This window comes from Motacilla alba, chromosome 3 (genome assembly GCF_015832195.1).
Source record: "Motacilla alba alba isolate MOTALB_02 chromosome 3, Motacilla_alba_V1.0_pri, whole genome shotgun sequence".
Classification (NCBI taxonomy): domain Eukaryota; kingdom Metazoa; phylum Chordata; class Aves; order Passeriformes; family Motacillidae; genus Motacilla; species Motacilla alba.
Genome location: NC_052018.1, coordinates 95,010,649 through 95,033,803, shown reverse-complemented (window position 1 = coordinate 95,033,803; position 23,155 = coordinate 95,010,649). Strand labels below are relative to the sequence as shown.

The following is a 23,155-nucleotide window of genomic DNA, read 5'->3' as shown; positions in this document are numbered from 1 at the left end:
AGGAGAAAATTGCAATTTGTGCTTAACTGTAGCATAATTACATCGTCTTCTGTCGTATGGGAGGAAAACGTTGTCAGTGTAGCTGTGTCTGTACATTCAGACCTTATGTGTATGCTGTCCTTACCAGGATTGAAAGCTAATTGTAAATGCTGGAATTGGAATTTTGGTTTTTGTACTTGCTTTCCAACAGGTTTGTGAAAAAACTGCTTACGTTGCTACTTGCAAGGATGCCAAAGCCATACACCAGCCAGCTCTTTGTGATAGACGATACACAGGGGTTTTTTTAACTTCTGTTGCAGACAAACATACTGAGCTACCCAGTGACTTGCCGAGGATTTTGAAATGGTAGAGATGTCAGAATGGCTTTTCTGGGGGCAATGAATTTAAATTTTGCAGTCTTAAAGCTATGCTTTCTGAGCTGAAAGTCCATAGGAGGCCTGAAAAACTAACCTGCAGTTGAGTTCAGTGTAAGAACTATTTCTTGGCTTTCTAAAGGTTTTGCTGCTTCATTTCAGGGTCATTCACAGCTGACTATTTATTGACTTTCTAAACTCTTTATTCCTGTGTTTCAGGGTAGCTCACAGCCTCTGTTGTCTCATGTTGCCTTAGCAGTTGCAAGCAAACTGACTTCAGCATTATTTAATGCTGCCAGGTAATAAAATTGAATTTTTTAAAATTTATTTAGTTAGTTAGTTAGTTGTAGCTGCGTAATATATTTAGGACCATTAGTGTAATTCTTGTTATGTTCTTCTGTTGCAAGTGGCTGGCTTGGTTGGAAGAGTAAACATGAAGAAGAACCTGTCCAAAAACAGAAACCAAAGGTGGAACCTGCTACTCCATTGGCAGTGAGGTAAGTTGGGTTTTTTTCACTGTCAGTTACTTTGGATATCTTGTGTTTTTAATTATTTAAATGATCTGAAAGGGGTATAATTGATGAACACATGACTTTAAGCAGTAATGGTAGTTTGCCAGTCATTTGTTTTAAGCTTTGTTTCATTTCAGTTTATCGTTCTGGACAAATAATTATTCAACTTTCCCTTCCAGTGCATGAGTTCATTGTTACTCTACAGTCATTACGTGACAAAGCAATCACTTATCCTACTTTCTGAACTTTGCTTTTTCAGTAGGCCTTAAGCAGAGCTATGATATATCTTGATAAACAGAATGTTCTGGTTTGAAAGCAAAACCAGGGAAAGACTATAGGTCAGAAATACAATTTATTAGGAAAAGGGAAAAGAAAAAAATACATGCAGTAATACAAAAGAAGAAAATCACTGACAGAGTCAGAATACAACCTGAGACCCTGTTGGTCAGGGTGTTGGTAGCAGTCAAGTTGGATTGGTGGCTGCAGTCCTCCTGGAGTGGCAGATGTGGTTCTGTTGGAGCAATGATCCTGTAGAAAGGGTGTAGTCTTCCTCTTGAAGATCCAGTGGAAAAAACAGCTGTTCCTATGGGAATCCAGTTGAAAGACTGCTTGTTGTGCCCCAAAACCCAGATTATATCCAGGTGGGGATGCTTAGCTCCTCCCCCCTGGTCGGAGCATCTCACAATGGGCTGTTATCGTTCTCTGAGATATGCGGTAGGAAATATTATCAGAAATGGCTCCTGGAAGGAGTTCTCTCTGGGTCATGAGGCAAGACATTGATGGGTGCATTAACAGGAGATAAAGAAAAAACAATGCCCCTCCTGGTTTCAGCAGATCTTGAGGATGGTAATAGAATACGTCTTTCTATTGCAACCTAGGACACAGAACAAGAACTTTTTTCATTATTTGCTTGTAATTTTATCCATACCTTCTGTTACCTTAAAAAAAAAATCTTAATCCTTAGAAGAAAATCTAACTATTTCTGAAGAAAAGGATGTGTCTAGTGGTTTTGCTTCATTGTATTTTTTTTTTTTTAGGTTTGGACTTCCTGACTCCCGGCGCCATGGTGAAAGGATATGTCTTTCTCCATGTAACACTTTGGCAGCAGTAACAGATGAATTTGGAAGGGTCATTTTGCTGGATGTTACAAGAGGACTCGCAGTTCGCATGTGGAAAGGTATAGTAGTGATATTAGTATAGCAAATCATAATCTTCAAAACACTGGGGCATCTTACGTTCAGACTTAGAATTCCAAGAATTTTAGTACATTGCTTCATTACAAACCAAAGTCAAGTGTAATATTAAGTCCATAAGGGTATTTTTGCAAATCCCTTGAATACAGTTAAAATTTGGTTTGTTTGGTTTGTATTTTTTTGGAAGAGCTTTAGCTCTATTCAAGGTTCTTTCTGTTGATAAGCTCTAGTACCCTTTAATTCTGCTGGGAGGATAAACTTTGAAAAATCAGTAAGAAGACATACAGCTTGTTAGATTTTCACTTCATCATGATGGCTGCATAACAAGGGACTCCTCAATGTCTTGCATTGGTTTAAGGTCCTGAGCACTGACCTGATGACTTTTCGGGGTTTTTTTAATATCTTCAGAAGAATTTGTTCCTCCCCAGAGCTTTGCCAAGGGCTGTGTTTGGCCACTCTCTGGTGGGCCCTGTTCCAAGTCAACGGACGAGAGTTCTTTACAGGAGTCAGGAGTTGTGCAATTTGAAAGAAATCTTAAGATTACAGCTTGATGCACTAATCCTGTATTAATTTCTGCACACTCGTGACCTTCTATCCTCTCTTACAAAGGATACCGTGACGCAGAAGTTGGTTGGATACAGACTGTAGAGGACCTTCAGGAAAGGGAAACTGAGAAGATGGACTCATCTCCTTTTGGAAATGTACAGGGTCCAAGCAGGGTAGCTCAGTTCCTTGTGATCTATGCTCCAAGAAGAGGCATTCTGGAAGTGTGGAGCACGCAGCAAGGACCTCGGGTTGGAGCCTTCAATGTGGGGAAATACTGCAGGTAAGAAACAGGTAGCAGGTAGGCATGGTGGCTGTGCTGCTGCAATAAAGTGATATATGGCTATGCCCAGGTAAAAGTGCTAGTGGTGCTGGCAAGCACTTCCTGTGCTGCCCAGTGTTTCCACTGAATGCAACTTGTTGTTCTAGAGGTGGGGATATATTGTCATATTTCATATGTTATATGACATACGACAATATGTCATATTGTCATATTTGATGAAATATGAGCAAGGTGTTTTGCAGTTCTTAAACCTTAGCTTCATAAAACTCATTGCCTCTTTATTTTGTTTGTGGACAGGGAAGGTTGCTAATTTTGGCCATTTTTTTAAAATTTCAGGTTGTTGTATCCTGGTTATAAAATAATGGGTCTAAACAATGTGACCAGTCAGGGATGGCAGCCCCAGACTTACCAGATCTGCCTTGTTGATCCAGTTTCTGCAAGTGTAAAAACTGTCCACGTACCTTTCCATTTATCACTGAGGTAAGAACTTTTTATGCTCCAAATAAGTAAATTAATTTCATTGTTGCTTTTGGAAATAGTTGGAGACAGCAATTCTGGTGTTCCTTTTCAAGCTGAATAGTACTCTGTAAAAATCTCACTGGTTTGTATGGATTAACATGATTTTAATTATTGGGATGTTACCTTAAAGTAGCATAAATAATTTAAAAAATACAGTTTTATTGAATTATTACTTTTAGTTCTCTTCACTCATACAATTAAAAATTCTTTTCCTTCAGTGATAAAAAGAGTGAACGAGCAAAAGATATACATCTAGTGAAGAAGTTAAATGCTTTACTCAAAGCTAAAACCTCAGATCCAGGTAGGTTCTCTTGTATAATTTCTTAAGATTGTGTTATCATAGAGTTCTTGGATTATTTGTATTGTAAGTATGCAACCACAAGTACAATTGTGGTGCCTTGTGATAGCCCTATGTACTTTGAGCTGTGATCTTTAAGTAGGTTGGGATTTCTGTTACTTTGTTTCATTTTCCTCAGCTTATTTTGGCAGCTTCTGCAACAGTGTCTTCATCTTTGTCATGAACCCACATGCGCCTTAACTGTTGTGCAGGTTTACTTGCTCTTCAGAAGGCATTTGAGAAATATGAATTTAAATTGTGATTGTCTTTGTTTGCAGATTTAATTGAAGCAGAAGCAAAGGGATTAATACTTGATATCAAATATCCTGCTACAAAAAAACAGGTGAACATTTAGAGTATACTTTAATATCAGAAAAATAGTACTGCATTATCAGAGTGCTAAATATTTCAAAACACGTTGTTTGGGTTGTTTTTTTCTTCCCTAGAATTGCTTGAAGCAAATAATTGAGCTGAATAGGGTTTCTGTGTGTTTTTTCTGGGTAGTTTTTTTACAACATATTGACTAGAGTTAACTTTGACTTGTGACTTTCCCAAGGCATTGTCTGTGAATAATAAAAAGAGAGAAGACCTTTCTGTAGGAACAAATTATGTCACAAGTATATGTGAAGGTGAAATACACAATGAAAAATCATGGTCAAAGTTGTGCTGTTGTTGGCTTAACTTGAATGTTTTTACAATGAGATTAAGTAAATGTTTAATTCTCTTGAAAATCTTCTTTACAGGCTTTGGAAAGTATATTGACAAGCGAGCTTGTGCCACTTTCATCTCTCACAAACATCACTCAGACATTAATGGATAATTTAAAAAAACAGGGTAGGTGGATGTTTATTTTACAAATATAGAGAGGTATTTGCACTTTGTCTGCAGACTATTACTATTATATGTAGAAATGTTCTGTTCCACAGGGAGACCAGGCTTGGTCTGCTTAGTTTTGATGCTAGATATCACAGGATGTTGCTTTTCTATGTCTTTATTTAATACAGACTACAATAGCTTTCTGGTAAGTATGTTTGGCTAAGCTTGCTGGGTGCCTAGTAACTTGTGATTATATTTTTTAAAAAAACCAACAAAACAAACTCAACAAAACTGGTCTGGGTACTTGTGTCCTGTAAAAGTATCCTTTAGAAAAAAGGTTCATAGGCTTTTACCTGTAATTTAATTTATCCTCTCTCCAAAGAAGGAAGTGAAGATGTGGCATGACCTGTGAATTTTGACGTACTTGAAGCACAAAAGCATTATCACAGAGAATCTGAGCTGTGACCACATCTAGTATCTTTTTTTTGGTAGAGATTTCAGAGCTTATGTCAGGAAATGCCATTGCCAATTCAAGATCTTGTTGCGGGAAATCAAAGAAATCTCTCCTTCATTTCTATCAGTGGTAGTTGCTTTTTATGGTTTTCTTGAAGTACATAGAGGAGATTGAGACCTTCACACATGCAGTTCTCTACCTAAATTCTCTACCTCATTCTAAATCAATAGTATTATCCATTTCTGTTAGAACTTCTAAAACATCCGAAGGAAAACAGAAATGTGACTTTTAATTCTGAAGAGAGGTTGACAGAGTAGTATATTTCCGAAGGTCTGTGTGTTTCTGCATTTTTCATCATTAATCTCTTGTCATACATAACGTTATTTCCCCACAGTCACAATATACAGCAAACTTGACGGATGTTCCAGCTTTCTAATTTCACAAGATTAGTGTTATATTTCTCCACTTCTGTCTAGTAGGTAAAACATAGTATGAAGCCGATCCTGGGCTCTGTCAATGCTGTGGTTGTGAATTCAAGGTCAAGTGGTTCTGTGACAAACTCTGTGTTTTTCTCTTTTTTTTGGTAGGATTTTAATGGCAATGTATCAAAAGTATGTAAGGGTTTGTAAATGAAAATCATGTTTAGAAGCAGCTTCAGGTGAAAATTATTTATTCACTGGAATCTGTTGTATAGAAAGGTCATTTTAGGATCTCCCAGGAAAGCTTTCTTTCAAGACTAATAAGTTGAAATAAAAGGGGTTTTTTTGGACATGTTGGTGTTAGTTTTCTATGTTTTTGCTTTACTTGTTACTGGAATTTGAATGTCAATAGATACATGAAATTTCTGAGACTAAGATTGCAAAAATACAGAAGGCGGTGTCTTGCTGAGGTGAAACTTAATTCATGTCAGTAGTTATCAAGCCTTCTTCAGATGAGAGGAATATGCTTAAAGTGTCAGAATGAATAAAATATAGTTTGTTATTCTTGATGAAAGAAAATCAGAACTGTATTTCAGTTTTTGACAGTCTGGGGTTTGGTCTTAAACCAGGAGTAGACAATTGATTTGTTTCTGTTCAGTTTCACTTTGTCAACCTCCAGTTTTAAAGCAAGCTTCATAGCTTTCTTTAATACCTTTTGTAAAAATAATGCTTATTTTATGCTGCTCTGAATTGAATGTAGTGATTGCAAACAGCAATGCATCAAAAATCACAGTGAGCTTCAGAAATCCTCCAGTTCTGTGTGTGTGTGTTTCACTATTTCAGGCTACATGTTCAAGTTCAAGTGCAGTTTTATTTCTCCTCAGAGCTGGAGTGTGTGGACGAAGGACTGCTGCAGTTCTGTGCAAACAAGTTAAAGCTGTTGCATCTTTTTGAACTGGTTAGCAAACTAAATTCCCAGAGCATTCAGAAAGAGACTTCACCTTCAGATAATGTGAGTAAATTGAAAATTCAGTTGTCCTTTAAATCAAGTGATGATTTAAGCAGAAGAATACGTTTTCAAAGCCTCAGATAAGGTAAGTAAGTTACCCCTTTTTGTGCTGCAGCTTTAAATGAGATAATTACTTGTAATACCTTCCCTCCAGCCTCATACAAGTGTCTGGTAGTTCATCTACCTAATATTCTTTAGGAGACACAAGTTGAGATACAAGTGAAAATAAAACCACAGTCTCCTGTTTTCAGTTCTTTATTCAAAGTACGTAGTGTGTTCTTCACTTTGGTTTTAGAGGGATATTTTGAGACCTATAGAAGTTAAAAATTTTGATGCTTGCATCATTTGGCTTGCTTTTGCTATAATTTGTAAAGCTGCTTGTATGTTTACAAAACCATGCTGGTATTTTATAGGCTTTTTACTTGATGGACGATTGTTGTGCTATGGGCAGAATCTAAAAATGGGAAATGCATCTGTTCTGGTCCTTAAAAAGGAAGCTAGACAAGCTCTTCATTTGAGCAATGTGAATAACTGATTTGGAGATTATTTTGGCCCTTCTCAAAGATGTTTTAAATGTTTGAAATAGAGTATTTTTGACTCTTCTCACTTTTTTTCATTTTTACTATGTTTTGAAAACCATCTGCTTATATAAGTCTTTTAAGATGAGACTTTTTTTGCTTTTGCTTTTAAGGACTTGGCTAAACTGCTTCGTATTGAAGAAAAAGATTTGCATAGGCTTAAAACTTTACTGGAGAACTACAAGAAAGAAAATACTCAAACTACCACTCAGTTGACTGATGAGAAGGATGACGACATGTTGTCTGTGAAAATATTCTTAGAATATCTAGAATATGAAAAGGATGTGATTACTGTAAAAAATATGGAAGATGGAGAATATGTGGCTTTAGGTAAGAGCTGTTGAGCTCTATTACATTACTCAGACTGATTTTAATCTAAGATGGTATAAATATTTTAGCCCTAATTTGAGGCCTTAGCAACCCGTCTTGCCTTGAACTAGTATGTAACTGCTCCTTTTAGACTCTTACTTTTAGCTAGAGGACAAGTCTTTTACGTGGATGACTATGAATACAAGTTAACTGCATGTGTGGATACAGTTACCCTCAAGACATGTAACCACTGTTCATTCATTTATTAACACTACTAAATTGGGGATTGGTAACTGGGACTTCAAAGATCAGCTGTACCCTGCTGCTTCTTTCAAGTTCACAGCACTCTAAGAGTTGAGTTAATGGGAGGACTCACTTTAGCCTCAGAGATGGGGGGGGGGGGAGCTGACCAGACACAGCACAAGGCCATTAGGTGAGGCAACCAGGACCCCTAATTTGTGGAGTTGAAATTTTCAATAACATCCCTCTAAAATGTCCAATAATTTCATTTAGTCCATGGCTGTCGGCTCCATCTGTCATAGTAGTCTTCTAGGGCAGGAGAAGTGGTTTGTGGTGTTGGATTGTTGCATGCTGAAACCAGTTCTGGTTCCATCACTGCTGTGCTTGTCATGTTATAGCATCACTCCTCTTTGGCAGATTCATCAAAATTAAATTGTCATTAATCTTGGTAATTTTTATTGCAATACCATTGATACGGCATATAGCATCCATAGTAGTGATGCCATTCAATATTATATAGCAATTAACATACAATTCAAGTCATTGTGTGTTCTCACCCAGAATCAAATCCCCTTGAGGTACACATCAGACTTCCCCAAGTGCATCCAGGTCCTTTAGCAAAAGCAGTTCCACAAATGGGTTTGCTTTTTGCCTGAGACAGGAGCATCGTAAACTCTGTTCTCCAGTGTATTTTTATCCCTTTCTATTGTACAGTAGAGTTTTGATTGGGGAGGGGTAGTTTGATTGGCAGATCCCATAGTGCTGACAAACCAAGTGACCTTAGCTACCTCTGTATCCCAATGTTAGAATGTCTTAGCACCCACTGCATTCCATATAGCCTTTAAAAGCCCATTGCATCTCTCAGTTTTTCCAAAGGGTGGCTTCACCCTGTTCTGTGCAGTCTGGACCAGCCCACTTGCCTGGGAGACATGTAATGCATTCCTTAAAGGCATTCCTTCCCTTTGTGCCTGGAAGGAGTTGCCTCTAGAGGCTGAGGATTTGTGCTCCTTTTCCAATTCTGTTGTCAATGCCCTCTTCTCTAGAAAGGCTACTGGTCCTGTTATCCCAACATAAGAACAGCTGAATGGCAGCCTGCTCACCTGGATTTTTGGGTGAAATCTTCATGGATATCTTGCAGCTCCCTCAGGGATAGAGATTTTTTGATTACTGCCTTGTTTACAAATTCTTCCTCTTCTTCCTATCTGAGTAGTGAACACCTCATGCTGGCCCTACTTTGGAGTAGCCTGCCTCATCCACCTCCTTCTCCTGTTCCTCTTACTGAGTGAGCTCACTTTCACTTCCAGTATTTCTTCTTGTGTAGAGTTGTTAGTGATTTCAGTGTCAGATTGTTTCTGTAGCTCAGCCACCGTGCTGGTTGCTGGGCTCGGAGTAGCCACAGTACATGTCACTTTGCCATCAGATCCAGAGGCCTCTTCCTCTTCCTCTTCCTCTTCCTCTTCCTCTTCCTCTTCCTCTTCCTCTTCCTCTTCCTCTTCCTCTTCCTCTTCCTCTTCCTCTTCCTCTTCCTCTTCCTCTTCCTCTTCTCTCTGACTATACCGAGCAGTGTTGAGCAGAATATAGTAATTCAGCTGGAGAAGGGGGAGGTGGATGAAGGCATTTCCCTCTGGATGGGCCCTTGGAGGAGCAAAGGTGTAATTGCGAATCGTTCCCACTGCATGGCACCTGAGGGCCAGAGCTGGTGGCCGAAGGCAGCTCAGTGTCACGACAGAAATCTTATCATGCCATGAGCCAACATTACACAGTACCTGATAACCCAGACCAAACCCCCAGGGGTGATAGAGCACAACAGAGAATGTTTACAGCAATTTACACTTCACATTGCACTGGCAACAAATCTGTCAGTATTGTGACCACTGACTAATAAAGTAGTGTAATCAATGGTTATGCCAAGTTTGTTTTAACATGCTCTGGTCAGATCTGTTTTTATCCCAACCCTCTGTGTCCCTTGTTGGACATCAAAAAAGACTGTTGTGGTTTAAGCTGGCAGGCAGGTGAGCACCAGTTGATCCCGAATGTAACCTGTTTTTTTGTATTGCACTCACTGGGACCTGATCAATAGATTACCTCTTGTCCAAGGGTAAGGAGAGGGATTGTGGTTTTAGATAATGTCCATAATGTCAGCTAATTCTTGCTTCAGGCAGCTTTTTCTTCTGGAAGTGTTTGTGTGGGGAGAGTTCCACAGAGGAAATGTGCCAAGCACTGGAATCAGCAGGTTTTAGCCCACAAACCTTGTTGGTAAGATGTTTATTACATGCTTCAAAACTTTGATTTAGTATTTTGAAAACAAAACATTGAAAGGAAAATTTCTGCATGTTGACTTCTGGATTACTGCTGTATTTAGGCTGTGTTCAAATACCCCATATTCAGTTCTTTAGTTACTCATATTTGTATTTCCCAGTTAAGCAATATCAAAGAAAAAAAAGAAGATATTCTAGTAGAAAATGTGGGTATTCTAGTGAGAATGTCTAAAATATTTATTAAGGATGACAAGTGTTCTAAATTTTCAACTATAATATTAACTCATAATGTTTGCGAAGTTGAGATTTCAAAAAGTATTTTCTAGAATATCTTCCTGATTAAATGTACTGATTGTATTATTTAATTTCAATATCTGTCACAGAGTGCATTGTGCTATATATTTTTAACTTGCAATGTTAATATAATGGTTCCCGAATATAACATTTTTACTTTGTGACATAAGACTTGTTTGAGAAACTGTTTACATTAGGTGTGTTGCAATATTAGAGCTTCATTTTACTGCTTCAATTCCATATTCCCTTTTTTTACAGTCACTCCTTCTCAATTTATGGCTTTCCAAGGAAAATTATATTCTAGACAAACCAGATTCTGTCAGTTGCCTTCACACTATTTTGTCACTTCTGAGCAAAATGAAAGGTGAGATGTGTGTTTAAAATACTCAAAGGGAACTGTTGTTAGAATTTTGCTACTCTGACTAGAGTCTATTATCACTTTGGGTTTTCCCCCCTCACAAATTATGCAGCAAAACTTAATGCTGCATGTTCATGGACTAACTAATCATGCCATGTTTTCACTCTCACTCTACACTAAGTTGACAAACTCCTATTTGGCACCGGAATGTGGCTGTCCAGCTCGCTTTCCTAACATTTTTTTAATGTTTAGTCCCATCTCTTTAATTTGTGCTGACTGGCTCTCAGACATTCTTTACTTTACTGTTAGTTCAGCAGCATTTGTAACTTGAGTACTCTATAAACTCTAAAACAAGCTCTATGTCAGTTTGCCATAATTTGGAGTAGGTTGTACATATGTTGTACATATGAATAAAAGCTGATTCTTGTACCTCACATACAACTGCTGTGGATAAATATGTGCCAGGTTCCCTTATTGTCTGCTTCTCCATAGAGCAGCATTATCAACTTGAAATGGGAAGCATTAACGAGCTACTGCTGCTATCTGAGTAAATTAATGCTGCTGAATAGAAGGTAGCCTGAAGGGAGACAGCTTGAGTGCATTCAGTATGTGTGGCATCTTGAAATCACAAATGAATCTGTCTGCATTGTGAAGTGCAACATCCCTTAGATCTTTTAAGCATGCAGCCGGTTTGCTACCTAGTGATTCAGATCTATTGTCTGTTTGCTACAAATGAGTTTTGAGAATAAGTAATTCACATTCTATTTTAAACTTGAGTTGCAATCCAAGAACCCGTGTGCTAAATATCTGGAAAATGATCATGTACAGTAATCAGAAATTGCTCTTCGGGGACAAGCTGTGTGCGCAAGTGCTGGTTCCGAGGTTGGTTGCTCCTGCACAGTGACCCCAGCTGAGTTTGCCGCTCTCCCTTTGCCTCCAGTCGCTATAGACGAGTCGTGGGACACGCAGTCGGTGTCCCCCTGGTGGCAGCAGATGCGCACGGCCTGCGTTCAGTCCGAAAGCAGCGCGGCTGCCCTGCTGTCCGCTCACGTGGGACACTCTGTAACCGCAGAGATAATCGACAGCGTGACTGAGAAAAAGGTAACTAATCTCACACTTCCCCTTCTCTTCTAGTTACTGTATCGCTTCTTTGCAACTGTTCTGGTAACAGTAACACCCTCATCATTTGTCCTCATTCCAAGCTGGACACCGGCTTGACATCCTGCAAGCCTGAAAATTTGCATTCATATTTGAAGAACATTATGCTGAGATGAATTAACGATATGTCAGGATAATTTACTAAACTTATGTAAATATGAAAACTGTACACTGAGTTTCTCTCTCAATAGCAAATTATGTTGATGAACTTCAAGCCTACACATTTTCCATGTAAATTTGAGAAGTCCACTGAACTTTGGTTGGTTTTAACATAGTTGAGATTTTTTTTTTTAGTAACCATTAAATTTTTGTAGTACTTATGTTACTATCCCTTCTTAACATGATGGATGCTTGGTTTTCTTGGTAGTAAATACCTTTACCAAGTTGTGATTAAGGCTGTAAAACTCCATACAGCGTTTCAATTCAACATGGAAAACATTATTCCATTTCCAAATAGCACCAGGCAGATGTGTCTGAATTAGATTAGGTGGTGTGTAGGTGGTGTTCAGTCTTGTAAATAAAACTGGAGCATGGTTTGGCTTGGAAGGCACTTTAAAGGTGGTTTGATTTCAGCTCCTGATGCCCTGAGCAGGGACACCTCCCACTAGGCCAGGTTGCTCAAGAGCATCATTATCCTGGCCTTGAACACTCTAGGGAAGGGGCATCTACAACTTCCCTGGGCAACCTGTGCCTACCACCCTCACAGTAAAGAATTTCTTCCTAATAGCCAATCTAAACCTCCTTATTGGTCTTTAAAGCTGTTCCCCCTTGTCCTGTCACTACCTGCCCTTGTAAAAAGTCCTTTTCCCATAGACCCCTTTTAGGTACTGCAAGGCTGCAGTAAGGGCACCGTAGAGCCTTTTCTCTTCCTGGCTGAGTGATCCCTACTCTCTCAGCCTGTCTTCATAGGAGAAATGCCCCAGCCCCCTAATGAAGTCTCTCTTATAAATTTTAACTAGAGAACAGGAAGTGTTTCAGTATTTTTGCACACTCACCTCAACTATTGCAATTCTATTTATCAGAATTGTCAATGTTGCAAAATAGAGATGTTGTTATGTTGCAACATATTGTCCTTTACCTATGTGCCTGCTTTGTCTCTTTTTTTGTTCTGCTTAAAAAAAACCAAAACAAACAGATTTATTTCTTTCAAGATTTCGCTTCCATAAATCAATAAATCATTTTTCTTCCATAAACTTCCCTTCCATAGATCATGTACCTTCCCCCACTTTTTTTCCCTACCAATCTGGAAAGATTCTTGGTTTTCCTGGGAGAGCATTTGCTGATAGACATGAGAACTAACAAAATAATGCACAGAACTGCCATGTGGTGTGATCCAACATTTCTGGGTACATTATCTATATTTTTGTAATATGATAGAAAATGGAAATATAGGTGGATTAATCGTATATTTGGGGAAGGTGTATATAGTGGAGGATTTAAAATTAAATTAAATTTTAAGGGATTCTAACTCAGTTTTCAGCTAAATATGAACTTAAAAATGGGACTGTAAGATGATCCTTCAGGTCCTTTTATTTCCTTTAGGCTTTTATGTAAGGATGTATGTAACTTGTGAGCAGTGTGGGATGTTAATTGATCCTTGCAAAATAGTTAATGCATACTTTAACGTAAATTATTCTTTAAAATGCATTAACTCTTGCGATATAGGTTTGAATTTTGATGCTATGCATTTTTTATGAACAAAATTGTGGTGGTTTAAAATGAACAGACCTAAACCAATTCATATCTTCTGTTAGTTTTCCCAAATAATTGTAAGTTCAGACACAGAATCCTGGGAAGCACTCTCCCTTGATACTGAATATTGGAAACTTCTGCTGAAACAGTTAGAGGATTGCCTGATACTTCAAACACTACTGCACAGCAAAGTGACCAAAAGGACAAGAAGAGTTTCATCACTCCAGACTGAGCCTTTGGGCAGACTGTCTGTTAAGAAACTGCTTGAAGCTGGAAAAGGTACATTTTTTTTCTTGGAGAGATTGTTGATTTTCTTTCTAATAGATTTCTGAGCCATCCTTACCTATTTAATGATGTACTCTGCACTGGAAATTGTTTTGCCAGATACCATTATTAATTTAAAAAGCAATGCAAATCATGTAGAACAGTGCTTTAAAATTGTTTAAAGCTATTACTGTAAAGACTGCATTGTAAGTTTCTGATCAGTAGGTTAGGAAATTTTTTAATTGATAGAGTTACCTGTATGTAATTAAAGGTAGCAGTTAAAAACCCTATATTGTCTCTTTTCCTTAGATTGTGTACCATAAATAATCTGCAATACATTGACTCTACCTCTTACCTTTCTTTTCAACCTAGGAGGTATTGCTGACGCTGTAGCAAAATGGGTTTTTAGGCAAGGCTTCAGTCCGATTATACTGAATGTGGCCCAGTACAAAAACACTACAGACAGTACTGAAGAATCTGTAGAAATGTATAATAATCTCTTTCTTGAGGAACTAGAAGCAGCTACAGGCTTGGAAAGAATACTAGGTAAGAAAATAATGTGAATTTTTCAAATAATAAAAGTCTGCAGAGACTGTTGTTGTGAAGTAGCAGAAATTTTAGTGGGAAGAGGTCTTCTGACTTCAGATTTCGTATTTCTAGAGCTGCTGCAAGTAGCATATCAGCAATTTCCATGTAGTCTTGAAGTGGATGTACTCCATGCACATTGCTCTTGGGAATGTATAGTGCAGTGGAATAAGGACCCAGAGGTAAGAAAGTGTCTTTTGCAGGGAATAATGGTTAAGACCAACTCGATAGAAGGAGCTTCACAAGTTTCTGGTAGTTCAGCAAAACATCAATTAATAAGACGGACATTGAAAGCAGTTACTAGGTGCAATTTTTCTGTGGTAAGTGGCAAGTGGAAATTGAATTGAGAAAATGAGAGTATGTCCTGAGAATGAATGGCATGTCACTGTACATTTCTAAGCAATCAGATTCTCAATACTGGGAGTCAGGAAACTGGGTTCAGTTTGAAAAAGGTTTTTGGCCATTTGTACTGCAGATACAAAACAGTTTTAGTACTCCAAAACAGAGGCATATTTTTCTCTGTTGTAAATATGCTTAAATTTTTCACAGAATACTAAATTTTTTAGACTAGAACCCATTCTCTTGTGGGAGGAAAGAGGAACTTCTTGTATGTTCTCAGATTCCTTGGCCACTGCTGGCATTTGTCATAAGAAAGAAAATAAAAAAAATTTCCTTTTCCCTCTCCTGTCCTATAGTTTCTGTAAGGGAAAATGTTGTGCTAAGTTCAGATGATGTTAAAAGTTAAATCAGAACTCCTTAGAGTTGTGCCACATCACTTGATGTAGAATAGAAGGTTAGCCTGAGACTTGTTAAGAACTTACTCCATCATAGTAAAATTGAGTAAAAATTACTCTTTCTATCAGAAATGGATTTTGTATTTGAAAAATTATTGTAGTCAGTGGAGGTGCCTATCAGCAAAGAGTATAAGTTAACAGTACTTACACTAAAAAAACCCTGAAATTGCAGTTGGCTTCATGATGACTGAAACAAACTTTGCCATGCACACTTGTTTGTCAGATACTGGAAGAAAAGTTTGCAACGGCAGAATAACTTACTAGTTTATAACTGTCAAAGTAAAAGATTTGAGATAATCTCCTGGGCCCTTTAAGAATTAGTAATTTACATTTAAAGCAAGTTTTGAATAATGTATTAACTTTTACTTTCATTTTTTTTTTCCATAAGGAAGCATGTTTTCTCAATAGGTCTATAGATCATCTAAGATGCATCATTAATGCTCACATTCAGCATGGTAAGTACAAAGCTCTGAGTAAAAATCTTTGTTGAAATTGTAAAACAGATTGGATGTTTAACTAAAGTAAATGAATGCTGTTCATAATAGTGATGGCCATTTTGTCTTAAAACCACCAAACCACCTCAGAACTTTCTGCTGACACCCACACTTCTCTCTTCCATGGTGAAATTGAATTTCCATCACAACTGTGAAAATAAGTTAATTAGATAAAGTTGAGGCATTCAACTAAAAGCATTTTAAAATAAAATTGCTCTGAAATGAATTTTTGGTTGTATTTAAATAGTGGAACATCACTTGCAGTCAATTACTATTCATGTAGTTCTTGATACACTGTTTCAGTGAAGGTGATGACCATTTTCTTTTTTGTAGGCTATTTATGTATGCAAATAAGGTGCTCTCTTGATGTGTACTTAAAATGTTTAACCCAGTCTGCATAACAAAATATTTTTAACTAGTTATTAATTGTACTTATGACTGTATTTGATCACCAGTGTAGTCTCCTCCTGAGAAATCTAAACTCCAAGTCTAAAGCAGTGAGGATAATTCACAATTCCTTCTTGTTTTGTTAACCATCTTATAAGATACCTTTTCTATTCACCTGGAGTTTACAAATCTGTGATTGTTCTAGGTATTGCTCTGATGATGTGGAATACATTCATAGTAAAAAGGCTTTCCTCTGCCACATATCTTATGGACAAGGTGAGTGCAGTGTCTTGAGACTGCTTTTGTTACTAACTGAAAAGTGAAACCAGTATTTATAAACAGTTTCATTTTGGTGTTTTGTTTTAAAAAGTATTTGGAATATCTTTGATTTAACTATGCAAATGACCACTTTTTATTTGGCTTATTGTATAGCTAACATTTGGAAGTGATGATGAAATGCATATTTTAAAATATCAAATCTGTTGGATGATTAACTAGAGGCAGCTGATCAACACTGGGTGATGTGTTCTGAAGACTTAAGTGCAGCTTTTTAGCTAGTATTTACTAAATAAGAAATATTTGTGAAACAGTTTGAAATTATCTATGTGTGCATATATAACATTTTGTTAGAAAACCTGTGCCTGTTTCCTGTTAAGTTATTACCAAGGATCTACCACAAGTCCAAGTTTCATATACATGAACTCTTATTCTGCAAAATACAAAAGATTTTGTGGATATTGTTGAGCACTTTTAACTATTGCTACTATTGTAAAATAGCTTTTGTTCTAGTGTGTAGCCTGTCTGCTTTGAATTTGAGTGATCTTTTGTCCCTGCTAAGCTTCAGGTTATTTCATGCTTTATAACTAACTATGCAGTGGGGATGTTTACTGGAAGGCAGTTTAGGAAGAGTGCTCCTAGTAAGTGGATAGTGACTTAAGAAGAAAAGAATAGAATAAAAGAAAGAATAAAACTCCAACACAAAACCTGCAAGAATTTGCTCTCCTGTCTTGTCTTCCTTCTCCTTTGCTCCTCTCATTTTCTGCCTTTGCTTTTTGTTTAGCTCTCTAAGAACTGGAAAATATCCTCCCCTTTACTTCCAGCAAATTGGCTCAGTTGTGTACAGTTGTAGGAGGCCTTGCTTCTGCAAAAAACATTTTGCCGTTTTCCTGCATGCATTTATGCAAATCCTTCACCATAACTCTTCTACCTGAGTTAACACCTGCCGGAGAGGAGAGAGAGGTTTTTATTAACTAACTGCTTTCTTCCTAATATTATGCTTGGTGTTACAGCTTTAGTTCTGCATTCTAGAAATACCTGGGAATTTCTTAGCTGTCTCTGAGATTTGAATGAGGACCTTTGGACCTTATTTCTAATCCTAGGCTTTAAGAAGGATGAACTAAATATGGGCATTGATGATGTTAATTCCTTTACAATCTGTATCAAGTCTTTTGTTGAAAGCAAGATATGCAATGAGCTGCATCATGTAGCTGTAATTGAGCCATTTTCTCATTTCATATTGGAAAAATAGTAATAAAAGATTAAATTGTGGGTAAGAGATATCATAATGAAAATTTAGTTGTGATACATTTTACCTTTTTTTTTTTTTTTGTAAAAACAGGTTGGAAAAGCTCCAAAGGACAGATTATGCAGACGGGCAAGTAATACTACTTTTGTCTGAGTGGGAAGAATTAATTAGAAATGCCTTAAATGTAATAATTTTATTAAAAATCAAATAAATGTGATTTATTTTTGAAAGTTTAAAAATTTGAAAATGTAGCCCTAAGAAAATGTTACAAATTTTAAGTAGTATAAATTAATTTTTATCTGAAAAAGCAGATTAGAACTGTAGTATAACTTTAGATGTTATAGAGGTAGATTTGAGACCATAAGATGACAAATTACTGTTATTTTTCATGCATAAAATCATTAGTTAAAATTTCTTTGGAAGACAACTGATATGATCAGAAAATTAAATTTATTAGGTGGCATTACTTGATTCAGTTTTCATTGGAGATACACTATAATAAATGGCTACACATACTTTATTCTAAATTCTCCTGTTAATTCTTTGTTGTACTTCAGTAAGTATTTGTTTACATTTAAATATAACAGGTTAAGAAACTGAGCTGAACTATGTATTTTGTGTCAACAACTGTCTTCTCAGACATAAAGAGCTAATGAAAGCCTGTTTCAATTCCAACTGTTGGAATTTAAATATTGCTATTTGTTACCAGGATGTAGGGATGAGTGACACAGCAATGACAGCTTTTCTTGGCTGCTGTTCAGAACTTCTGCAAACTTTGCTAGAGGTAAATTTTTATTTTTCCCATTGAAAGTAAGGAACTGATGGGTTAAAATCTATTTTTGAAGACCACTATTATACTAATTTCTGTCCAGTTCAGACAAATGTTAATGATATTCTAAACAACATGAAGTTTTCTTTTTAATTTTACTACAGAGCAGGCCAGTGTAGGAGGTTTTTAGTGTATGACTGCTCTGGTGTGTTGCTTGGCAGGCAGACATGAGCAGTGATGAGATGCAGGCCCCTGTGCTGGACACTGAGGATGCCTGGGTGTCGGTGGAGGGTCCGGTGTCCATCGTGGAGCTGGCCCTGGAGCAGAAGCGCATCCACTACCCGCTGGTGGAGCACCAGTTCGTGCTCTGCACCATCCTCTACGCCATCATGAGGCTGTCACTCAAGGGTGTGAAGCCACTGTCACTGTTTGACAGCAAGGTATAGCTTAGAAAGCAGATAATGAAATACTGCCTTAATTAATATTCCCTTCCTCTTAGTATCTGGGATATTTGCTGGCTTTTGCACTTCAAACAGTTCCTGCATGATTTTATGAAACCCTTTAGTCCACTGTGGTGCATTGACAAAATTGTGACCAGAATTCAGGCAGAGACTCAAACCTGGTGAGCTTCCTTATGAATAAAAGATTTGTATTGACCTCAGTTGCATGAAGATCAGCTCTTTATTTATTAGGTGGCCTGAAAATACTGCATGGTCAGAACACTGGATGACAGGTTTTTCTGGTTGCTTTGGTAAGTGCCAGGCCAGTGGAAACATAAGTATTTAAAGGTCAGAAATGTTGTTAGTGCCACTGTTGTATCCATTATTGCTGGTGATTATTGCAGAATTCCCAGCATTTCAAAAAGAATGAACAATTTTTCATTTAACCCATACAAACCACTTTGAAAAGTCACTGCATTTAAAATGCAGTATGTTACAATCAGAGCTTGATCCTGATACTGAAATTGAGCTTTCCTCCTCCTATCATAACCACACTTCAATTCTAATAGAATTTAAACACAAAGTACTGGTGTAGACTGTGGTTTAATTCCTGCTGCGGAGAAAATAATTTAGTGCTGTAACACTGCTCAGTTTTTTCCCTAAATGATTTACTGGAAATTTATAAATGCAGAATATTACTTTCCTTTTGATGTAGGCTTTTGTCTGCAAGCTCTTATCAAGCATTTGAGTCTGATTTTAGCATTTTACCACAGGTCAAATTCCATTAGTTTTGGGTTTTTTTTTGTTTTGTTTTGTTTTGTTTATCTGTTAGCAGAAAATATTATACTACCTTTTGTCATTTAAAGTGCATATTATGGCTTAAGTAAAATCAGATCGTATTCCTGTGCCTCCATTCTTCTACATACAACTATTACTATTAGCCATTCTCTTTTTGTCTTCACTTAATCAAGGTGTCCATTTGCTCTGTGAGTAGGTGCAGTACAAAATAAATTTAAGAAGTAAGTGGGCTGTTTAGTATTGGATCAGAGTGGATTTGTTGTATTGCCTGAGACCTATCTGTGTTTCTCAATTTTAGGGCAGAAATGCGTTTTTCAAAGACCTAACATCAATTCAGCTGCTACCTAGCGGGGATATGGATCCAAACGTGTTATCCATACGACAGCAGGTAGGCAGAAGTTCTGTACTGAAAGTTCTTAAATTTCTGAAGTTACAGGTATTCCTGAGGTAACCTGTGATTTTTGCTTCAAAGTTCTTGCTCAAAGTTGTAAATGCAGCGGTTCAAACAGTGTGTTCGTCACAGAAGGACAGAGAAATCTCAGAAGAGGATTTTTTTCCATTTGAGAAGGGGAAGAATTGGCCAACTTTGGCTGCGGACCTGGCTCAGTATCTTCAGATCTCTGAGGATTTGGTCAGAAGGCATTATGTCTGTGAACTGTACAGTTATGGGATGGATCATCTTGGTGAAGAGGTAAGAACAGCTTTTAACATTTTACAACACTGTCATGTATTCTGCTAAAATTACTTTTCACTTACTTAAGATGCCTGGAAAGGTTTGGCAAGATTTATCAAGCTCAAAAAATCTCGAGGCTGAAAAGTCAGAGACTATAAAAGTACCTTTTCAGGACTAGTAATTCCTTTATTTTTCCATTTTCCCAGTGAGAATCTGTGTAATGCAACTAGTGGAAATGTAACAGGGAGTTACACTACTGGTATAATTAGCATGGCCTTTTAAATTTCATTGTATTTGATAATTTCAGGAATTGGCTTCTTTTGCTTGTAATGTCTTTTAGGACAGAAAGAAAAAAAAAAGACAAAAAGCCCCTTCCCTTCCTTGAGGGGGGATTATGTTGCTGGACTTGTAGGACAGCTTGTGCTCCTGCTAATCTCTATAAAGTACAGAGTAATTCTCTACGTAGTGCTGCTCTGAAGCTCCTAATCTTGTACTTTGTAACAGTAACACATAACACAAGAAACAGTCTCAAAGACTGTTTGTCCTTTTACTATCAAGAACTTTATTTTGTTACACCTGTTCAGGCCTCCAGCTAAGTGAGCTCTCACACTAAAACTGTTTCTAGTCCCTTTGGTTTCTCTGCTTTCAGGCCTTCCTGCAGGTGGCTGACAAAGAAGTGCTGGCATCCCAGCTGCTCATGCTGGCTGGGCAGAGGCTGGCCTTCGCTCTGCTCCATGGACAGATCAAGGATGGCATGGAACTCCTCACCAGGCTTCCTCCAACACTGAGCACTTGGCTCAAAGCTATGGTAAGTTAAGCTCCAGTTTGGAAAACAGGTTGATTTTCTGAGGTTTCTGTTCACCAAGTCAGAGATTACATCTGAATGGCCCTTTCTTACTCATGGAAATAGGATTTTTTGCCCCCATTTTTCCTCATGGTAGTTCTGTTTCTTGGAGAGAGTAGAGCAGTTTCGTGGGTCAAAGCATCAGCTTGATTGTGTTTATAAACATTAGCAATTGGTCTTATAAATGTTCTGGAGGGCTTAGCTGTGACATGACTGAGATGCTGAGTTTATTGTTTCACACAGGACCCCCAGGAAATCCAGAATGTGCAAGTGCCAATTGCAACAACAGCCAGGCTGGTGAGCAAGGTGATTGAGCACCTGCCTGAGAACCACGGGCAGTACAGCCTGGCCCTCAACCTCATCGAGGCTGTCGAGGCCATTCCCTCCTGAGGCTTGCAGAGCAGGGCAGGCTCCTACACAGAGCTGAACTTAATGGGAAGAAAATTCCACAGGGCTCTGGTTAAGCAACAAAAAGAACAATGCTCCCCATCCCAGAATTTCAGAAGGTAATTTTAAATTGGAATATATTTTAAATTCTGCACTAGTAAGAATATGTTTAGTTTCTAGTACACTTGTCAGTATCTGAACTGCTTTGTTATTTATTTCTGACTTGAGCGCTTTATGCAGTTGTTTAAATTGGGTATATTTGACAGCAGTTTTACTCTCCCAACACAATCACATCTTGTGAAGTTCTGTATTTCATGTTGGCAGTAACTGCTGCACTTTCAATGTTCCATGTATGATTTGTTTTCCAAAAGCAACTTTAGAATTAGACCCAAGAAGAACTTCAGTCTCTAAGTTACCACATAAAGCCAATGCTGCTTTTTCAGAAGCTTGAGCTGGTGTTAGGCTCATGCCTTGTAACTGCTTTATGTGACAATGACAACTGCACTCAGTGTAGGATGAAATGTGCTGGGGCCTTAGGCAAAAGGGAGAACAGCCTGGGAAGGAGAACCCAAGTCTCCAGACATACGAGTATGGACTTCTAGTCCAGCTCTCCCTGTCCTGTCTCTGGGGTACTGGGCTTCAGCTACAACTGATTTACGACTGATTTACATCTCTCTCCATTATTATTAAGCTCTGCTGAGTTTAAGTAGGTCAAGGAATGTCTTACTGTAAGATTTTTCCTCCATCTCATCACTGTAGGAGATGTAGTATACTATGAATCTCTGCACATGTTAACTTGTAGTCAAAAATGCTTAAAAAGTTGATCCAACTTCACTGAAGATTGATAGTACTGAGTACTTTAGCCTTAAACCCACACTTTATTTTTGGTACCTACAGAGAATCCTATAGTGAGTATCTTCACTATTGGAATGGTGTTGAACATGGTTATCTGGCATTGGTGACTCCTGTTCACTACTTGTCTGAAGGAAGCCAGCAAAGAAAAATGAAATTGGTGTAAACTTTTTGTCTTTGTCAGCTGAAATTATCAGCTCCATCTTGTAACCTGCTCCTCCTGCATTTTATGTAAGAATCATTTGGAATATTCTGCTTTGCTAGAGACAGAATTTGGAATTGAGTCTTATCTTTATGAAGTATGTGCTGCTGTTATCGAAGGGTTTGACTTCCTCCCCAAAAAGGCAGTGCAGGTGGCTTGCTCCACACAGCCTCCTCCATCTGTTCTGCAACCCCCACTTCCTCATCACTGCACTCCAAGGCAGCTGGTGAAGGGTTCTTGCTTTGATACTGAATGTTTGACCTCCTACAGACAGAGCAAAGAACAGTCAGAATTACAGTAAAATTCCCTGCTCTATGTTCTACTGTACTTCTCTACTGACTTTCATAACTGAGGTTAAAACAGCTGTAAAGGAGAAATGGAAGAGGCAGTATTATACAGGTGCCATGACCACCTTGCCTGACAGCACCTCACATTTCTGCAGAAATGAGTGAGCTTGAGATTTGGTAATCATGGAGCCTGAGGAAAGCAGAGTGTTCCCTAGCTGCATTACATTCCTCTATCCTGGTACAGCTGTGTAAAGGAATTTACTGTAACTGAGTATACTATCAGAGCTGACACACTACACCAATCAAATCTGTAATGTACTGTAAGTAATACTCTGTATATAGTGCTATTTTGTGTTTATTTTGCTGTGGGTTCGTGTAAATTGATTAAATAAAATTTGAGGTTTCATTGTGTCTTTTCCTTCCTTTTAGGGAATGGTGGTCACCATTTTCTCTTCTGTTTTGTAGAGAGGACTGGTTCTCTGGGGTTATGCTGAACTACCAGCTGCCAGTATAAAAATTAAACAAGAAC

The 23,155-nt window shown here is 37.9% G+C and overlaps 1 protein-coding gene across 5 annotated transcripts in view; it reads left to right on the top strand.

The window, feature by feature from the left end:
* Positions 1–23,032, top strand: part of RAB3GAP2 (RAB3 GTPase activating non-catalytic protein subunit 2) — a 44,519-nt gene extending 21,487 nt beyond the window's left edge. For all 5 annotated transcript variants that reach the window (XM_038133539.1, XM_038133537.1, XM_038133538.1 and 2 more), the window contains 25 exons: positions 573–652; positions 761–850; positions 1,903–2,042; positions 2,668–2,884; positions 3,221–3,364; positions 3,622–3,704; positions 4,019–4,083; positions 4,484–4,574; positions 6,314–6,441; positions 7,130–7,346; positions 9,724–9,821; positions 10,376–10,481; positions 11,416–11,576; positions 13,388–13,604; positions 13,962–14,135; positions 14,250–14,356; positions 15,357–15,423; positions 16,055–16,125; positions 17,468–17,503; positions 18,084–18,158; positions 18,365–18,583; positions 19,680–19,769; positions 19,854–20,072; positions 20,704–20,862; positions 21,142–23,032. In XM_038133539.1, the coding sequence (XP_037989467.1) occupies positions 573–652; positions 761–850; positions 1,903–2,042; positions 2,668–2,884; positions 3,221–3,364; positions 3,622–3,704; positions 4,019–4,083; positions 4,484–4,574; positions 6,314–6,441; positions 7,130–7,346; positions 9,724–9,821; positions 10,376–10,481; positions 11,416–11,576; positions 13,388–13,604; positions 13,962–14,135; positions 14,250–14,356; positions 15,357–15,423; positions 16,055–16,125; positions 17,468–17,503; positions 18,084–18,158; positions 18,365–18,583; positions 19,680–19,769; positions 19,854–20,072; positions 20,704–20,862; positions 21,142–21,288 (3,201 nt within the window). In that variant the 3' untranslated portion in view covers positions 21,289–23,032. The remainder of the gene's footprint in view (positions 1–572; positions 653–760; positions 851–1,902; positions 2,043–2,667; positions 2,885–3,220; positions 3,365–3,621; positions 3,705–4,018; positions 4,084–4,483; positions 4,575–6,313; positions 6,442–7,129; positions 7,347–9,723; positions 9,822–10,375; positions 10,482–11,415; positions 11,577–13,387; positions 13,605–13,961; positions 14,136–14,249; positions 14,357–15,356; positions 15,424–16,054; positions 16,126–17,467; positions 17,504–18,083; positions 18,159–18,364; positions 18,584–19,679; positions 19,770–19,853; positions 20,073–20,703; positions 20,863–21,141) is intronic.
* Positions 23,033–23,155: the final 123 nt, after the last annotated feature.